The sequence below is a fragment of the Terrapene carolina genome, unplaced genomic scaffold (assembly GCF_002925995.2).
Source record: "Terrapene carolina triunguis isolate 2854851 unplaced genomic scaffold, T_m_triunguis-2.0 Scaffold247, whole genome shotgun sequence".
Classification (NCBI taxonomy): Eukaryota; Metazoa; Chordata; order Testudines; family Emydidae; genus Terrapene; species Terrapene triunguis.
In genome coordinates, this window is record NW_020664598.1 from 10,763,299 (window position 1) to 10,783,027 (window position 19,729).

General features: G+C 42.6%; 1 protein-coding gene across 1 annotated transcript in view; it reads right to left on the minus strand.

Annotated features, from left to right (window-relative positions):
• Positions 1-19,350, minus strand: part of DRAM1 (DNA damage regulated autophagy modulator 1) — a 28,666-nt gene extending 9,316 nt beyond the window's left edge. Inside the window, exons 1-4 of the mRNA XM_026657591.1 lie at positions 18,931-19,350; positions 9,929-9,996; positions 7,777-7,919; positions 1,380-1,557 (exon numbers count right to left, since the gene is read on the minus strand). Coding sequence (XP_026513376.1) covers positions 1,380-1,557; positions 7,777-7,919; positions 9,929-9,996; positions 18,931-19,061 — 520 coding nt within the window. The 5' untranslated portion in view covers positions 19,062-19,350. The remainder of the gene's footprint in view (positions 1-1,379; positions 1,558-7,776; positions 7,920-9,928; positions 9,997-18,930) is intronic.
• Between the last annotated feature and the right edge of the window lie 379 nt (positions 19,351-19,729).

Consider the following 19,729-nt stretch of genomic DNA (forward strand, 5'->3'; position numbering starts at 1 on the left):
AATCAGCTGGCTTGCGGCGTTTTGGAGGCAGGAGGGAGGGGGGAGGAGCGAGGATGCAGCGTGTGAAGTAAAGGGGGAGGAGGTGGGGGGAAAAAAGAGGCAGGGTCAAGGGTGGGGTGGAGTGGCCGGGCTGAGGGTTGAGCCCCCCCGCCCCTGGTGCTTGCAGAGTAGGGGAAGCTGCCCTGGAACTCTCCCCCCCCCCCCCCATTTACATTAATTTTTATGGGGAAATTGAATTTGCTTAACATTGTTTCACTTAAAGTCGCATTTTTCAGGAACATAACTACAACGTTAAGTGAGGAGTTACTGTATTTAGTTCCTCTAGCTAACACTCCGAAGATGGCTAGATCTTTTATACAGGAGGAGACAATACAGGCTAGAACAGGGGTGTGCAAACTTTTTGGCCCGAGGGCCACATCTGGGTGGGAAAATTGCATGCAGGGCTGGGGCAGGGGGTTGGGGTGTGGGAGGGAGTGCGGGGTGTGGGAAGGGGCTCAGGGCAAAGGGTTGGGGCAGAGGAGGGGTGCCGGGTGTATGAGGGGGCTCAGGGCAGGGGGTTGGGTGCAGGGTTGCGGCAGAGGGCTCAGGGCAGGGAGTTGGGGTGCAGGAGGTGTTTGGGCTCCGGTCCGGCGCTGCTTACCTGGAGCGGCTCCGGGGTGGCAGCAGTGTGCACCAGTGCCTGCCTGTCCTGGCTGCCTGCCTGCCCTGGCCCCGCGCCATGCCCAGCCCCACGTCCCTGCGGCCGCTGTGGGGGGCGGTGCCTGGAGGCATGGGCAGCACTTGGAGCCCTCTCCCCACCCCCACCCCTCCACCAGGGGCCGCAGGGACGTGATGCCGGCCACTTCTGGGAGCGACGCGGGGCCCGTGGCGCCACAGGGGTGGCAATCCCGCGGGCCAGATCCAAAGACCTGAGGGATGGCTGCTTGTCTCTTCAGTCAGAGGGCCAAATGTGGATAGGCTCCCACCTGCCCTCTTTATTACTTACAGGGTAGTTTGACCTGTATGTAGTGTGTTGGTAGCTGGTTATTATAGGGTTAACTCTTGTACATGAGTGCTGGACTGTGTGTTGTATTTACATTCACTAGCTGTCTCTTAGAATAGAATCCTCTTTGCTTTCTTCCCCACTCCCCAACCAAAAAAAAAAATAGTAGGAAACAAGGGCATAAGACTTAAATACACTACTGACAACTGAGGTGTAGCTTCTAGAAAGATCTGGTAACGGCCATTCATGCTTCTTACAATGCCAACTTGCTAAACATGGTGCTCCATCTGCAATATATGCAGTAGCCTGGTATTTATCCTACTTTATAAGTGATTTAATGTCAGAGGAAGAACATTTGTGTGTAAAGATACAACAATGTGATACACAAAAAGGATACTGGGAATGACAGCTATGCATGACACTATAGAGATGGCCATCCTTATATAACATGTACAGTGACTGTTCCATTGTGGACATGACTTGAAAGAGATGACAGACTGAAGTGCAATGTAAACAACACCAGAGCCAAAAGCCACAAGAGCTCCTCCATCATGGACGCTGGGAACAGATAACTCCTGGAAAGAGAATCAGCAGAGTGATTATCTGTTATTATTTGTATTACAGTAGTGCCTAGAAACCAATTGTAAAAATTGGGCCTACAGATCTGTCCTAATTGCGAGCTCAGCTGTGGGAGGTGAGGGAAAGGTTAAGGAATGTGTCAATAACCAATAACAACAGTTGTTGAAGGGAAAAGGAGCAAAAGCGAGACAGACTGAATTTGTATGAACAAAAAGGTTGACTGATATAACTCAAGGACTGTGTTAAAATGTTAACTAGTAAACAAGAGGAATAGAGGACCAGAAATCAATTAACCAAAACTGGTGTGTTGGAAATTAGGCCTAATTGGTAGAGAAAAAATGAGGAGACTAGCTATTCCACCCATCACTCCCTTTTTGGGTCCTTAAAGAGACTTTGGGGAGGGAAATTTGGGTACTGAGGTGAGCTTCACCATCTTGGCTGCTGCCCCACCAGTTCCTGGGACATTGGGCCTTCATCATCCTGAGAGATGTCTGACCTGAACCAGGCCAGAGAAAAGGACTCAGACAACACTACCATCTCCACCAGTTCCAGCTAAATCCTAAATACCACCTGTACAATTTAGTGATTGTGAAAGATGCCACCAGCTTGACGCCACTGGCAAACTGAGTGCTTTTCCCACAAAAGAGGTACCACGCAGATGATGCAAGATTGCCTATGCTATTTGCCAACATGCCTTCATTTTATATTTGCGGGACTGGTTTCAGGAGTGATAAGTTCATATTCTCTATACCTAGCTAGTCCTTGGCTTTTCTGCTGCAACTGCCAATGAAATGTTTTGGTGGTGTTTTCCCTCACTGCTGGTAAGAGACTAGAACTGCCAGGTCACTTCAAATACCCCACTATCAGATGGTCAGTCCAAGAGTGTACAATATAAAAGCTGGGGGGAGGGTGGTGTGCAGCAGTCCAAACTAGTGACTTTGATGTGAAAATCTCCATATCCCTCTGTCAACCCCCTGAGCTCCTTCCCCATTCCATGTCATCAGCCATCTTTATTTATGTTGTGATCCAGCTTATTGAAGATTCTCTCACTCTGAAATATATCTGGAAGTGAAACCTACAGTAAAATAAAGTATATGGACAGTCAAAAGAACTTCTTGGATTCTCTAAATGTATAAACTACATATGTTAAACTATGCCAGATCTATATCACCTCTGTGCCAGAGAAATCCTCTCATAGCTAGTTAAACCAGTTTTTAAGCTGGTTTCTGCCACCAGAGCAGTGCAAAGCAGCATTAATACAACAAGTCTTCCTTGCTTTTGTTATATCTTCTTTCCCTTCCTGGCATGAAGCCACCTTTCTCCCCTTTTTCTTTCCTATGATGGTGTAATTTTACCCTGTTGTTGTCTTCAACATCTGCTCCCCCCGCCGCCCGCTTCTCTTTTGCTTCACTCCTTCTCCACCCCCCTCGTTGTGTTTTATTCTGTTCAGATTTTTATACTATGTCCATTACTGTGCTATATAAATGGCTCCTCCTCTCTATTTCCCCCTCCCCCCCGTGCTATCTATATATGAAAACAGGGTCTCATAATTGAAAGTGTTAGGCAAGCTTAACTACAGGTGTTGCTACCAGCACCACTGTTCTCTTCTTTTCTAACTTATTTCTTGGACCGTCTCTGCCTCTCACCCTAGCCTCCATACATGCCAAAAAAGGGCTCAGAAAATTTACCAGATACCTAATAGCTAGGGGACTAAGCCTACTGGCCAAAGATATGGGGGAACCTCCTTTGTCCAGGGGCAATGGCTAAGAGGCACAATCAGACCCATAGATATAAGATTTTTGCTTTACCTAACTCATGCTGTCAGGAGTTTCTCCTTTAATGGTCAGTCGCTCCTTAACACCATCCCACCAACTGTATTTCACTTCTGTATTTTAAAATACTATATGATTAAAAACAGAGAATAAACACCTGATTCACCTCTGTTCACCTTCACAGAAGTTCTTTTGCTTTTAGGAAACATTGCTAGCTATCTTCCGCCCACACTTTCCAGCTGTTTTGCTGAGCATTCAGGAGCAATACCATTACAATTATACTCTCCATCCTGCCTTCCCCAGTACCAAAATGACAAAAAAACTTTCCTTACAACTAATTTTGCTGATTAAAAATTAACAACAGAGCTCACAAGATTTGGGTAGATAAAAGCAAATTATAAAATTCACAGCATGTGTGAAATTTAAATGTTTTCACAAGCTCAGAGGTGAATTGAAAAAATACTATTTCTTTGGTTATCTTTTTCACAGTGCAAATATTTGTAATAAAAACTAATATAAAGTGAGCACTGTGCACTTTGTATTGTGTGTTGTAACTGAAATCAGTATATTTGAAAATGTAGGAAAACATCCAAAAATATTTATAATATATTTAAATTGGTATTCCATTATTGTTTAACAGTGCAAGTGAAACTGCAATTAATCATGACTAATCTTTTTAATCTTGTGATTTTTTTAATCGTTTGACAGCCCTCATTAAGAGATGAGTCGCTAAAACAGGCATGATCAAATGAAAATCAAAATTAGTGATGTGACTGGGCTCCCTCTCTGAGTTTTATGTCAAAGTTGTTTTCCTGATTCTACTAAACTATTTTTCATTCCTGCTTCATCTTTTCCTGGTTGGAGTTGGTTTTGGTTTCTGGGGGAAGATGTTTTTATTATGCATCACCACCAGATGGTCCAACCAGTGCAACAGGGATTTGTTTGCTACTGATAGAACAAATCAATAATAGCAGGCATTATTTTTAAGATGCAAAGCATGATTTATATGATTTAATTTCTACAGTGTGTAAACCTTTCGTTACAAAATATTGCCTGAAAGTAATATTAACAGAGCTGGACACTGCACTGGAGACCTTTGGGCCTGAAACATCCAATGTTTACTACTTGCAAAACTGTATTCCTCAGTTTTTGAAACCATCCATGGATTTGCTAACTCACAGGCCTTATCTCTCTTCTCTCCTCACCTCTTTCTGGTTGACTATTACTGTTCTTCTCTGTTCCTTCCCTATACACAATTGTACATTGTTAGATTACTATACAAGCACAATACTGTGTACAAAACAAAATGTGCCTATATTGTGGCCTAACAATGTATGACTGAGCTTGTTATCAGAAAGTCACATAACAAACATGGCAGAATAAAAAGATGGGACTATAGCCTCTCCATTCTAACAAAAAATATGTTTCTGTCTTCGTGTCTCATTAAAATGGTTTCCTCCGCTCCAAATGAGAAATCTTCTACCCTTAGTATATAAAAACCTACAGTATATGTGATCACATTAAGTCACGTGAGGAAACTGGCAAACAATTAATTATTAATGCATTCTATACTTAGTAAATGGCTTGAAACAGATTAATTCTACTAAGAATGAACTTTACTATACAAGGATAATCATAATAATAAATGAAAGTTCAAATATCCAGATTTCAGAGGTGAAATCAAAGCTGGTAACAAACTGTGCAAAATGCTGTAAATTATTTAAACATACTGTTTGGCTCTGGCTTTTGGCAAATTATTGATAAAGTACAGCAGGCTACATGACATATCAAGGAAGATTAAAGAAATATTTCATAACATCCCACAGTTTTTTCCCCTCAAGGGACATAATCAACTGATTTTATACTAGGTTTGCAGAAGCCCTAACACAGGAACTTTGCAATGATTGCAAAACACTTGGTTTGGATGGCCTTTTGCACCTCTCGCAGGAGTTTATATTGTTGTGTAGAATGCCTTTCTCAAGCTAGAAAAGAATTGGGGAAAATGGTGGAATGTAGATGTTTTTTACATTAGTTACTTTCTGAAGAGTTCCCATGCAATTCTGTGTATTCCTTTCCTTGTCCAGCACAGAGAAGGAAAGTGAGGCAATAATGAAACTTTGCTTGCTGTCTCATTTTCATCTAGTTAAGAAGTAACTTTCAGAGAGGTAACATGGTCTTGTGATTAAGATATTGGCGTGGGTCCCAGAAGATCAGGGTTCAATTCCCAGCACTCCAACAGATTTCCTGTGTGACCTTCAATAAAACCACTTAATATCTCTTTTCTCTTGTCTGCAAAATGGGGATGATATTTCCTTTGCCTGTCTTGTCTCTTCAGACTGTAAGCTGTTTGAGGCAGGGACCTGTATCTTATTATGTGTTTGTACAGCATGAAGCACGATGGGGCCCTGACTGGTTTGTATTGCAGTACAAATAGTAAAATAAGGAATGTCAGAATCAGTGAGAACTCATCTTATGCTTTCTGAGAAGATCCCAAAACCTTATTAAGAAACTTTTAAAAAAGAACAAAAGAGTTGGAGAAAGTTAAAATAAAAAATAGACGATAAAAGAGATAATGGGCAGAGATCAAAATTTTTCTTTCTGATCTCTGGTCAAGGACCAGGGCTAGGAGAAGTTTATTACTGTGTTTTTCAAATAAAATATTTCTAGACCTTCTGTATTGCAAGATTTCAAACCTCACATTCATGTCATTCTGCTTACTATCTTACTCTTTTCTCTTCATTGCAGTATTTGGAGCTCTTGATTTTGCACTGATATTGCCAACTCTGCTTTTGTAACACTTCTTGTGTCTGGTCTAGTGGTTCTTGCTCTCTGCTCTGTCTCCACAGCATGTATTGAGAGAAAGAGGAGGAGGGGACCACCAGGAGCAGAGCTGGCATCTTAGGAGCATGAAGAGTGCTACCAGCAAGTGGGCAGTGGCAAAGGGAGGGGCTATTTCTGGTTCAAGACGCCTCAAAAATATTTGTAGTTAAAATGTTTGAGGAGTAATGGTATTGAGAGAGGTGAAGCAGGACAATACAGAAAGCAAGCATGGGATGCATATTAGGAGGTAAGGGATATTAGAACCTCACAGTGTCCATTGGGCCCAGAAGTTCTCTTAGTAGAACAGCCAGTCTCCCTCCCTGCTAATCAGCACTCCTAAAATAGGTACAGACTTTGCCCTCACCTCTGCAATGTCCCCACTGTCTACCAGCCTGGAGAGCATAATAAATCCTTAGTTTGCAGCCCAAATTGGAGTCTGCTGCATCCTGCATGGTATCAGTTGACAGATAAGAAGCTGACTAGCTGCACATCAACATCAAAATTTACTTTTACTTGGTCTCTAAATGGGTGGTGTGTGTTCTGTTGCTCTATGAGAACACTAATTACCCAATGTGGTCAAGTATCTTTAAGATCAGGAAGTGGGCTGTTTTCTTTTTAAAAAAAAGAGAAGTGGACAAAGACATGGGATTAGTAAATTATCCTAGTCATTTGCTTATAATTTTACAGTATAAACTGTAATGGCTTGTAACATAAAAACAAAATATTTCCACTCAAGTGTTCTTAGAACAAGACTTACTTTCTCAGGCAGTGGGAAGATGCAAGTTGCACATACACACAAACTTCAGCCTAGCTCACAACCCACTACTTCATACAGTTGCAAAATTTCTGTGCTCTGGGGCACATCTACCTTCACATATCCTTCTAAACCACATGGCCTTCTATGGTCTTATGCGCCCTGACTCAGCAAAGCATGTAAACACATGCTTAAGTCCATCCTCATTCAAAAAAGGAAGGTACTATCACTTGTGCCTAACTTTAAGCATATAAGCAGTCCCAGCTTTTGCTGGTATATGCTGAATCTCCAATAGGAGGGGTTTGCCAATAAAGCTAGGGTAGACAAGACCTAATTTGTTTTGCCCTCCACTCCAAACCTGAAAGGCTTAACAGATCACTTGTTCCACTAGAGTGATAACTTGCAGACTGGTCCTATTAACCTCTCTTTATCTGTCAATAAGGCTATCCTATACTAGAGAAGGTTTTGCAAGTATATCTATACTAGCAAACCTGCCTGGTGTAACTTATATCAGCAAAGGAGTGCTGATATAGGAATAATAGAATAAGCTAAACAGGTAAAAGCACTTTTATGCCAGTCTAACTATGTCTACACTAGAGCTTTTGCTGGAATAGAAATGTCACCAAAAATCACACCCTTAATCGATACTGCTACACAGGCAAAAGTTTCTAGTGTAGACCTGGCCTTAAGAGAGTTAGGAGCCAAATATTTCCTTTGGAAGACTAGTGGAACAGATGGAAGTAAAAAAGGACATTGTTTCTCATGTTGTTAATTTACCAATCCATAAATACAGCATTAACCATTTAGATCTATAATTTTTTATGGTTAAAACTTTTAAAATTAGATTTGTGATTAAAATTGGACCATACCTGAAAATTTGCAACAATGCCCATTCCAATACAGCCCAGCAATCCAATACATAATGCAATTAAGTTACATGAAGGACTCATAAAATTTGATGATTCATTTTGCTTCTCTATTATTAAATATCTGATGTACATTGTAGCTGCACCTAAAAACAGAAGAAAAACCACCCAAAACGTTTATTTTCATTTACCATGCAATTATGTTATACTTTTTCATTTTCTTTGGTGAAATTACATATACATTTACAAAATTAACTTAAAACCACTATCCACTGAATTATATCTTCTCTAATTCTACTGTGATGGGAGTGGGAATGGGGACTAAAAAGTAGTAAGTTCTACATGTATTATTTTCAGATGACATTTTGAAGGGGTCTCCTCAATACTATTTTCCCCAGTTGCCCCCATAAATTACTTTGGGACAATTTAGGAAACAGGGTCATTTCAGTCCCATTACAATTTGGATTTTAGAGAGCAGAGAATGTTGACAACCATGTAGCCCACATCAGGATAGGTTATGACAGGGAGACGAGCACTAAGTTGGAAGATGGACAGTTTATTAGACTTTAGTCTGCCCTGATAGATCTCTATATTCCAGAACTACATTTGTTAATGACCAGCATATAGTTTCTTTGTTGGATGTAAGTAATAGGAAAATAAGTGCATTCAACTATGTTATCTGAAATTGTTCTCAACTCTTGGGGCCCAATTCTGACTAGCCCTTGCCATAAGAACCCTCCAAACTAGTGTATACGGATATTTTTTGCCAAAATATCACTCAGTCTTTAGGCTCTGATACTCAATCTATAGGCCCTAATACTCAATTAATTCCTATCAAGGACCTATTTACATATGAAAATTGACTACATCAGCGAATTGCATTATAACAGGATGGAGTCAATATGTTGTAAATCAGGCCCTGTAAAGAACAATATTATAACACAGTTCATAACTCAGGTCCTGTCTACATAGGGAAGAACAAATCATACAGCGTTATACACAATTTCCCCAACACAGTAAACTTGCCTATGCAGATAGGTCCTTAGAGGAGATATAACTGGAGAAGGAGGTTGTGTATAGAGACCATTTTGGGGTTGGGGAGCATATATGCATAAATATGCAGGCCTAGATTCCCCACTCCAACAGATGAGAGGAGAGTGCACAGTCAGTTGCAGTTCTTTGATTCAGGACCGCCTGGCCCCGCTGCAAGATTCCTGATGGACAGGGTGGATTGATTTAAATCAAAGCAATTTAAATCACTGATTTTGATCATGATTTTAATCAGCAAGCAGGAAACCGGGATTCAAATAATCTATTTTAATTGTGTTTTGCATTTGTAGTTTTTAGTTAATTTCCTAAGACAGACTGATTCAAATTGGTGGTAACCATTGAAACATGTCGATTTACAACTAAATATAGCCTTTATACTAAATCGGTTCTTCTTTTTGAACACCAGGAGGATACATTATATCTACACATATTTATTTAAGTAATTACACAGCTTAACTTACATTTCTTCAGATTCTTATTTTTTACATTTATTATGTTAGAAAATAGTGAATGGTGCATTTCTTACTTACTAGATGACTAATTTTTACTTGTGATTTGTGTCAATCTATTTGAATGGATATTCAAATTCAATTAAAAGTACACAAAACCAGCATTTTTAAAATCTGCTGGTTCCCGGCCAATGGGAGCTGTGGAGCCCCTTGGCTGACCCTATGCATAGGAGCCGGAGGGGGGACATGCCGCTGTTTCCGGGAGCTGCGCGGAGCCCCCAGCTGGAGTGCCAGAGTGGGGCAAGCCCCAGCCTGGAGCACCAGAACAGGGCAAGCCCCCGCTGGAGTGCCAGAGCAGGGTAAGCCCCAAACCCTGCTCCCTGGCAGGAGCTCGAGGGCCGGATTAAAACGTCTGAAGGGCCGGATGTGGCGCCCGGGCCGTAGTTTGCCCACCCCTGCTTTATACTCACTGACCCCTAAGTCGCACTCTGCAGTTCCCTCTATAGTGTTCTGGAGTAGGCTCCCTGCAGTATTTTGTGGGGACTGGAATAGGGGCAATCTGCTTCTGTTACTCATCCTACTTCTAGATCCAGGTTCTCTGATATTCAGACAGAATTTGGCCCTAGATATGTTCAGACCAAATACCCCATACATACCTAAAAATGCTGAAATATTAATCATAAACCCAAAGATGCCACTTTCTGGAGGTTTTGTTCCTGTGTCACTAAAACAAGAAGAACAAGCTTGTAAGATTGAAGTCCTAAATTATACTACAATTCCCTAAAATAAATGTCATTTGTATGAGGTTTTATTTTAAGAAGACAGACATTTAAACAAGGAAATATAATGTCCTCTGTTGCTTGTCTAAGGCTTTACTGGTCGAATTGAATGTTTATTTTTGGGTGAAAAAACTGTTATCTTACCATAGAACACAGTCTCTGGGCTATATCCCTCCCCCAATCCAACACTCATACAGAGCTGTGATGATCTGGAGTTACACAACAGGTATCTATGAATGGCAACTAGTTAGAAGGTCATTGGTGAACTTTACGGAGGATGGCACTGTCAATGCCATTTTATATGTCAACTGCCAGCTAAGCTAGTACTGTAGTTAAGACAATGTCAATCGACAGTATGCAGGCTTGTGGGAACATATGATTCTGTGTTGGACTGTTGGATCCTACGGATAGTTCTGCTATCAAAGGACAGAATTGTACTCTGATTCACACCCCAGCCCTCAATTCCAATATCCTGCTCTCTCTACATGTGTGGATCTGCCTTTGACTGATAAAAGGACGGAGCAGCTACATTAAAATGCTAGAGCTGCAGGGCCCCAGTTCTCCTTTCATTTACATAATATAAATCAGGACTAACTCCATTGAAATCAATGATATTATATGAATGTAAAACTGCTGTATAGTGAAAGGAGAATCAAGACTACAGTGCACTGCTAACGTTCAAACCTGCAAGTGGTTCAAAACATAAGCTCTGCAATTTTCCCTCCTTAGCTTGCTATTATGTTTAGTAAAACAATTTTATTAGAGGCACTTTAGTAAGGTAGTCTCTGCTATATCCACACAAGTCTTCTCTTCAGGAATACATGGATGCTGGAACTAAGGGTGCTGCCACATCCGGTGGCTTGAAGTGGTTTTCACCATATAGATGGTTCACAGTTTGGTTCAATGGCTCTCAGCACCCTCACTATAAAAATTGTTGTTATTTAATGGCCAAAATGTCAAGGTTCTTGCTAAAATTCCAGGAATAAATAAATGTAGGTCTTACAGTATACACATAATTATAGTATACTAAACAATATACACTGTAATGAGCCTTGCTGGTACTGCACATTGAACAAGCAGTTCATTTTAGTGATGTGTACCCACTGCTCTCCTTCTACCTTGCTTACTGGTTATCTTCTTGAAAGGAGCCACCAATTCACCTACTCAGTAATTTTGGGAAGCCTTCATTCTTGTAACCACTGATGTGACAAACAATTCCTTATTTTAACATGATAGAAAGAAAAGGGGTCAAACACCCAGAAAACTAATATAGAATATTTAGTTGTACTTAGATTCCTTCTATTCTGCCACTTCCATTTATTTACAACCAAATTTTCAAAAATAGCCACTGACTTGGCTGCTTCAAGGTTTTTGACTGCCCAGCTTGGTTCAATTTTCATAAGTACTGAGCATCTGTAGCTCCCATTGACTTCAACTGAAACTGTGGGTGCTCAACACCACTCCCTCAAATCAGGTATCCAAAAAAAACAAGGCACCCCAAGTCAGTGGCCGTTTTTAAAAAAAGTTTGGCCATCTTGTTTACTTCAAGTAGGAAGACTGGAAACAGACCTTCAAAATTAAATCGGAGAATCACAATCTCCCTCTGCCCCCAAAAGGTTGATGTGCATAGTCTGTCTATCACTTCCGTGCAAATTAGGCTAGCTGGTTAAGAATGACAAGAAACTAGATGGATACACTGAAGATAGTGATGTGAGTCCTTTTCTTTGTGAAGTTGTTGAAACTAATACTGAAAACATCCATACTGACTCCCAGCACATATGGATAAAAATTCTAATAGGGTTCAGAAAGCAATAGCTTGGGACACTTCAGCATTTAGTCAATGTCTTAGAGTTTCTACAGCCTCTCGGGACAACGTTAAGATTTTCTATTCATCTTATCTTCTAGTTATTATGGTTGTTAAAGACTTGCTACAGTACATACTTTTTAATAATCACACATTCCTTACCATACAGCGAACCTGGTAAAAACAAAAAAGTTGCCTTAATTTCCCATTTAATGGCGTAGGTGTATTTGAATGCCATCCTTAATCTTTGTTTTAATTATCAGGGCCTTTTTAACCTTGCATTTTTTATATTTTCCTCATGAGCCTGGAGCAGTTTTAAAAAACGGCAGAAGAATTACTTCCAAAGTAAGCCACTTGAGACAATTCTGAAGTACTTCTGCAAATTAGAAACTGCTCTATGCAACCCAAGTACTGAACCATGGTTACTTCAAAGCCTTTGAAGAGCTTCAGGTGAGAAGGGAATGGAATCTGCACACGTGAAGTATGCAGTCATTTGAAATTCTGGGAACACTTCACATTTTAAGAGCAGTCCAAATAATTTTAAATTGTACTGAGCTCCATTAATTATTGAATTAAAGCTGTCAAACTAAATTGTATAGAGTTCTAAAGTTTCAAGGAAACTCAGTGCTGTGTATATTCAAATATGTACAGTATTTTAAAATGATTGTTTTTTCAGACCACAAATATCATAGGCACATCTACAATGTCACCATAAGGTACAGTACTGGATTTTCAGGGACAAAATCATTGTAATTCTATACTTTTCACTATAAAGAATAAACTAACATGAAATGAAAACTTAAAATGCATAACTGATGTTTTCAGTATCACTACTGTAGATATTTTACAGAAATGATTTGCTTTGCCTGTAGTTGAGAAAGATTTAAAATGAAATTACATTCATCATATAGAAAATTTTAAATGGAAAAAACATATAGCGCATATGAAACAAAATCTGCTATTAATTTAATTTACAATAATGTACAGGTAAGAGTAACCCACTGTGGATAACATGAGGGAATTAGCGAGAAGTGATAATATTAATGTTTAAGATTGCCACTCAGAACTCTGCTGAATCAAATATTATTTTGAAGTGTATGGAGGGGAAAGAGAATGAATATTTAAGATCTAAAATATTTACACTCACTGTCAGAAAATACCTTATATGCCTATTATAGAGTCAAATTCTTCTGCTTCAAAATGAAATCCCAACATTTATCATCACAAGGAACTATGACATTCATTGATCAAAAAAGTACCATCTTGCAGAAAATATCCTTAGGAATCTGACATTGAGTATTCAAACCACCAAGTTAAAAATGAGCCAGAAAATTCAACCCACTACATCCTACTAGGTGTCTTCAAGCTTTTTGTAAAGATCAGTTTAGATTCTGAGCAGCATAAAGGAAAGGACTCACCATCCATACTACATCCACTCCCCATTTTAGGTTCTGTATATGATAGACCGTGAAGTTTCCTACCAAGAACTGTGTTTAAGCAGTTTGCTAGAAAGATATTAATATAGATGTCCTGGCCAGTGTAGACAAGTCCTATGTCTTAGCATGATATCTGTTACATCATAAAGAAATACAACTGAAATAGCTATGAGTGGACATATATTGGGTATTTATAAAATAAAAATTATTATAACTGAAAACTTGAACTCAAACCTGATAATATCCTGCTCCTTTGTCTAACTGAAACTCTTTCTAGAGAACTAGTTCATTTTTTAATATCCAGTAAATGAGCCAAGAATGCATATTGCACAATTGAAGTATCTTGCAACATTCTTCCCCTTTCACTTTAATCATGCTAACTTATGGCTGAATCCCATGATTCAGCTATCTCTTAAACTAAAGGAATGAACCAAGTACTAAACAGTATAAAAATGTGTTACAGCTACTAGGCAAAAATCACCATATCATCCTGAAGAGCACAGAATGCTGAATCAGCCTTGTATCAAAATCAGTTGAGTTCAGAACTATTAAAAAATTGTATGCCAAATTTTGCTGCATATCCTGTTCCACCAATGCAATTCTATGCTGCTCTGAAATGATAGGGCATATTTTCGTCTCTTCATCCACTCATTCAGGAACTATGGCTGTACAAATGCTAGCAGACCTGGGGCCAAATTTGTCTAACGGTGTATGTGACAAAGGTCTTAGAGGTGACCTGCAAAGGATTTCAAATAAATTAAGCTTGTGTCCTTCCCCCCACCCCCACTTCTTACTGATGAATAAAGAGGGTCTGAAGTGTTTTTAATTTAATTTATTTTCCTGCTTATTTATTTATTTAAAATCTTAGACATATCAAGATTATAAAGTCTGGTCTTCCCTAGTTTTATTGGAAGATCTCCTAGGAGACGGAAGGATATTTAATGTGAGACCTTAACACCTTTATTGAAGGGTAAAGGTGTTGAATCTATAACCTAGGCCTAATCTCCATACAGTTCTTGTACTGATATAACTGTGTCAGTTAGGAGTGTGATTTCTTTTTTAAACCAAAAGGTATACCAGCACAATGCCTATCGTGGATACAGTAACACCAGTTTAAAGGTGCTTTAAGTTTAAATTGGTATATCTTATTTCCCTTCCTATGGTAGGGGAGAGCTATACTAGAATAAACACATTTACATAAGTAATACTGTGTCCAAACTAGGGGGGTTGTACTGCTTTAGCTATACTGGTATAGTTTACTCCTGGGGGAATTCTGCACCACTGCGCAATGCAGAATTTTGCAGAAACTAACGTGCCCACAAAATTTCCTTTCCCTCACAGAAATGGGCTGCAGTGCTGCTGGCCGCCACTAGGGGCAACTGGACTTGGCAGAGCCCAGATTGCACATAGAAGACCTTGCCGGGGGAGGGAGAGGGAGCTAGAGCAGTGGTGGGCAACCTGCGGGCCGCACATGGCTCGTCAGGGTAATCCGCTGGCGGGCCACCAGACCATTTGCTTACATTTGCACTGCCACCCGCAGCTCCCAGTGGCCGCAGGTTGCCTACCACTGAGCTAGAGGATTCCTGGCAGCTGCAGTTCCCAGCATGCCTTGAGGGAAGGAGAGGGTGGCGCGCAGGAAACTCCATGCAAGACTGGGACCGAGCATCAGGCTGTTTCTCCCTCTGGATCCCTGGGCTCTGGTGGGGAAGAGGGTGTGTGTATCTCGGTTGGGGGGGCCCCATGGTTGGGCTCTGGGGAGGAGGGGTTGTGGATGTCTGCCCCCCAGCTTGGGGGTAGGGGTAGGAGGCAGAGAAACAGGAACTGGGTTGTATAGGAGTTTCTTTAACTCTCTACTGGTGGAATTTGTGTGTGTGTCTGTATTGTTACAGACATACTTGCTGACAGGTATTTTGAAATAAATTACCAAATTAATTGAAACTTTCATGATTATGTAGTGTTATTTTGACAACTAAAATTTGCAGAATTTTTAACTTTTTGGCACAGAATTTTTAATTTTTTGGTGCAGAATGGCCCCGGGAGTATATAGTTACAGCAGTACAATTTTTGTGTTTACAAGGCCAAAGGCATCCTGTAATCAGAATGTCAGTCACTGAAGTTAAATAGGTGTAAATAAAAACACAATGTTGTTTTAAATGGAATAAATCTCTCTTCCCCTTTTAATTAGTATTATGTATTATTTGAATTGCAGAAGCCTCTAGAGCAGGGGTTCGCAACCTCTGGCACGCGGCTCGCCAGGGTAAGCACCCTGGTGGGCCGGGCCAGTTTATTTACCTGCCGCGTCCGCAAGTTTGGCCGATCGCGGCTCCCACTGACCGCAGTTCGCCGCTCCAGGCCAATGGGGGCTGCGGGAAGCGGCGCGGGCTGAGGGATGTGCTGGCCGTGGCTTCCCGCCGCCCCCATTGGCCTGGAGCGGCGAGCTGCAGCCAGTGGGAGCCGCGATCGGCCGAACCTGTGGATGCGGCAGGTAAACAAACCAGCCCACCAGGGTGCTTACCCTGGCGAGCCGTGTGCCAGAGGTTGTCGACCCCTGCTTTAGAGGCTCTGATCAGGGCCCCAATTGTGCTATAAAAGGTACATACATACGTGTAATTTAAAATGCCTGAGTCTCTGTCCCAAAGAGCTTACACTCTTACAGCCTAATCCTACAAACATTTAAGCACAGAAGCAATTAAAGATAAGCATATAAATATTTACAGGAGTAGGGCCCATATGTTAAGACAATAAATGGAGAAAAACAGATGAACCAGGGAGGAGTGTGGAAAGAACAAGGTAAACAGTTACATGATTGTGTTTGGTATAAGAAGCAACAGTCACTTAGGCCTGGTCTACACTTAAAAGTTTTACTGATATAACTATTTTAGTTAGTGGTGTGGTGTTTCTTTTACCCAAACAGTTATGCTTGTAAAAGCCCTAGTGTGAACATACATCACTACCTCGATATAACGCGACTTGATATAACACAAATTCGGATATAACACGGTAAAGTAGTGCTCCGGGGGGGGGCTGGGCTGCGGACACCAGTGGATCAAAGCAAGTTCAATGTAACACAGTAAGATTTTTTGGCTCCCAAGGACAGAGTTATATCGAGGTAGAGGTGTAGTGATATTTGTAAAAAGGTGATTTATACCAGGATAATTATTCCTCTTCCCATATGGTAATAGCCATATCATTGTAAAGCACCTTTATACCAACGTAAGTGTGTCCACACCTCGGTGTTGTACCAATTTAACAATACAGGTATAGGTAAAGCGATACAACTTTTTCATGAACATAAGCCAATGGGACCTGATCTAAAGACCACTGAAATCCAAGTCCATAAGACTCTCTCTATTGACTTCAGTGGGATTTGGATGAGGGGCAAGATTTTTAAAGGTATACAGTAACTCCTCACTTAAAGTCATCCCAGTTAACATTGTTTCGTTATTAGGTTGCTGATCTATTAGCGAACATACTTGTTTAAAGTCGTGCAATGTTCAGTTATAAGGTTGTTTGGCTCACCCCGCTCTGCCCACCTGCCTGGCGTTCCAGCTGGGGAGTGGGGTCAGGGTTTACCCCATTCTGCCCACCTGGCAATCCGGCAAGAGCGCCAAGCGGGCGGAACGGGGTAAGCCCCCAGTCCCCGACCCCGCTCCCCAGCAGGAACACCAGGCGGGAGGAGCGGGGTAAGCCCCGATGCCCCAACCCTGCTCCCTGGCAGGAACGCCAGGCGGGAGGAGCGGGGCAAGCCCCCGCACCCTGACCCCGCTATGCCCCTGCCTCAACCAAGCTTCACATTCATAATTGGTGAGCACACTACTACATTGTTTGTTTAAAATTATTAAAAACTTATATTGTAAATGTATATAATGTCTTTTGTCTGTCGAAAAAAATGTCCCTGGAACCTAACCTCCGCCCGCATTTACATTAATTCTTATGGGGAAATTGGATTCGCTTAACATCATTTCACTTGAAGTAGCATTTTTCAGGAACATAACTACCACATTAAGCGAGGAGTTGCTGTATAGGCAACTAAAGATGCAGATAGGTGTGCAGTGGCATTTTCAAAAATACCTAGGCACCTTAGGTGCCTTGGAAAATCCTGCTAGGTGCCTATCTGCATCTGCACCTAAATACCTTTGAAGTTCCGGCCCAAGGCCCTAAATGACTCAACTTTCTTGTGTCTTTTGATGTCATAATTTATATCAGCTTTCCAGTTTTCACCATGGCCCCAAAATGGCAAACACTTACACATGTGAGTAATTTTATGTGTGTACAGTAGTCTCATGAAACTACTCATGTCCATAAAGGTATGTAAGTATTTGCAGGATTGGGGCCATAGTCTTCCAGCCTGAACAGGATTTGAAATATATATGTATATAAAGCAGGGGAGGGGAAAAAATGTACAACCTCTCCTGCCCCACATTGGCTTTTAGGTCCTATTTACACACTATAGAGGAAAAAAGGGAACAAATCCATTTCTCCCCTTTGCCAGTCACTTTTAACCTTCTAGGAACTAAATCAAGATAATTATTCTACTAAATATTCAGATATTAAATATTAATAAAGTCAAAACTAGGAGTAATTTGTATTTTGCTTAACTGTACTTGAATAATGAAAGTAGAAAATAAAATAGAATATTTTAAGGCATTTCACACACATGCCCTCCCATCCCTTTCTGATGTAATGACTTTTATCCCCCATCTAGTTTAATTGTGAGAAAGAGAGAAACAAACATTTCCATAAAAATTGCTTCAGTCTTGGTTCAGTAACCCAACACATAAACAAAGATGACATTTAAAAGACATCCACTAAAAGACCCAGCAAAGAAAATATCAGATTCTGGGCTTTCTAAGCAGAATATAAACACTGCAGGACCCCAGCTCTTAAATGAGGTCAGACTCTCTCTAGATCCTTGAACCACGTTGTGCTCTTTGGGCCCAAATTGTGCTATCATGGCACAGGCAAAACTCCCAATACCGGAGAGACTTTTACCAGGATAAGCAGGGGCTTGGCTCTAGGGGAGGCTTGTTTAACCCCTGTACTCTGCAGGCATGCAGAAGCGGGACTCGCGAGAAGCATGAATGGCATAAGGAGAGCGGTCCCGCCTCCCCGGCATCCAACGGGCTCTGCTGTGCTATGGAGAACAGCCAGGTGGGGCCCTGCTGCAACACGTGTTTCCTTCCACCCGCTGGGAGCAAGCAGCCACGCCGGGCCCGGAGACCAGCCTCTGCTCTAGGACGAGACCAACTTCCCTGCCTCACTCTCCTCGGCAGGGGAGCAGGATCCTTCTCCTGTTCGTTGAGATGCCAGCGCAGTGTCCTTCCCTGCCCTCACCCCGCCAGCTTCTAAAACCTCAGCCCCTCGCCCCGCTGCACCCTCCACCCTTCCCCAGCCGCCTGGGCGGCAACCGCCAGGGATCCCCGCATGCAGCCCTCAGGCCCCCGCCCCCACCTTTCTCCAGCCCCCAGCTCCCCTGGCAGCCTCCAATATTGCGTCCCAGCTCCCTCCCCCGTCCCAGCCCCCATTTCCGCTGCCCCTCGCCCGAGGGCTGCTGCCTCGGAGCTCTTCGGCTCTGCAACCTGGGGGCAAGCCCCGGCCTCTGCCCCTCCCCTCGAGCGAGCAGGGCGGGGGGCTCCCACCTGATGTAGGGGACGAGCGGCTCCACGTGCCCCCCTAGCACGGCGATCGCATAGGAGATGATGAAGGCGGCCGAGGACCAGCAGACGAGCAGCGCGGGGATGAAGGCCACCCCCGGCATGAAGCACAGCATCCTGCCCCGGGGGATGCGCGGCCGCAGCCCACCCCGGCCGGCCACGGGAGGCGCCGGGCAGCAGGAGCGAGCGGGCGGGGAGGAGGAGAGGGCTCTGTTACGGAGCCAGTGAAGTCACAAAGCGGATGGGACAAGGCTCAGCGGAGGAGCCACGACAGGCTGCCAGCTCCTCGCTCTCCAGAGACACCCCGAGAGAGGGTCTCCCAGCCCCGCCAGAACTGCGCGGTCTGTCCCTGCCACACACACACTGGGCTATTCCTCTTCTTCTTCTTCTTCCCCAAACAGGGCTGGCCCCCTCCCCCGTCCCCTTACACACCCACACACAGCCTGGAGGGCTATTCCCTTCTCTCCCACGCACAGATCTTTTCTCCCTTCCTCCCCACACAGCTCTATCCCCCCCCCCGGACTATTTCTCTTCACAGGCACAGCACACACAGGGCTGCTTCCCTCACACACACCGCGTGTCTCTCCCGCACTGTCCCCTCTCACATGCAGGCAGGCACACAGGTCTATCCGTTCTCACAGCCAGGCTTAGCTAGCTAGTCCTTTGGCCCCTTGCACATTCTAAAAGTAAACCCATTCAAGGAATTTTCTCTCTCCACCCTCTGCTGACGTGGGTCTTCCCCTCTCTCTCTTATGATTTATTGGGTAATATTGTAAAGCAGCTA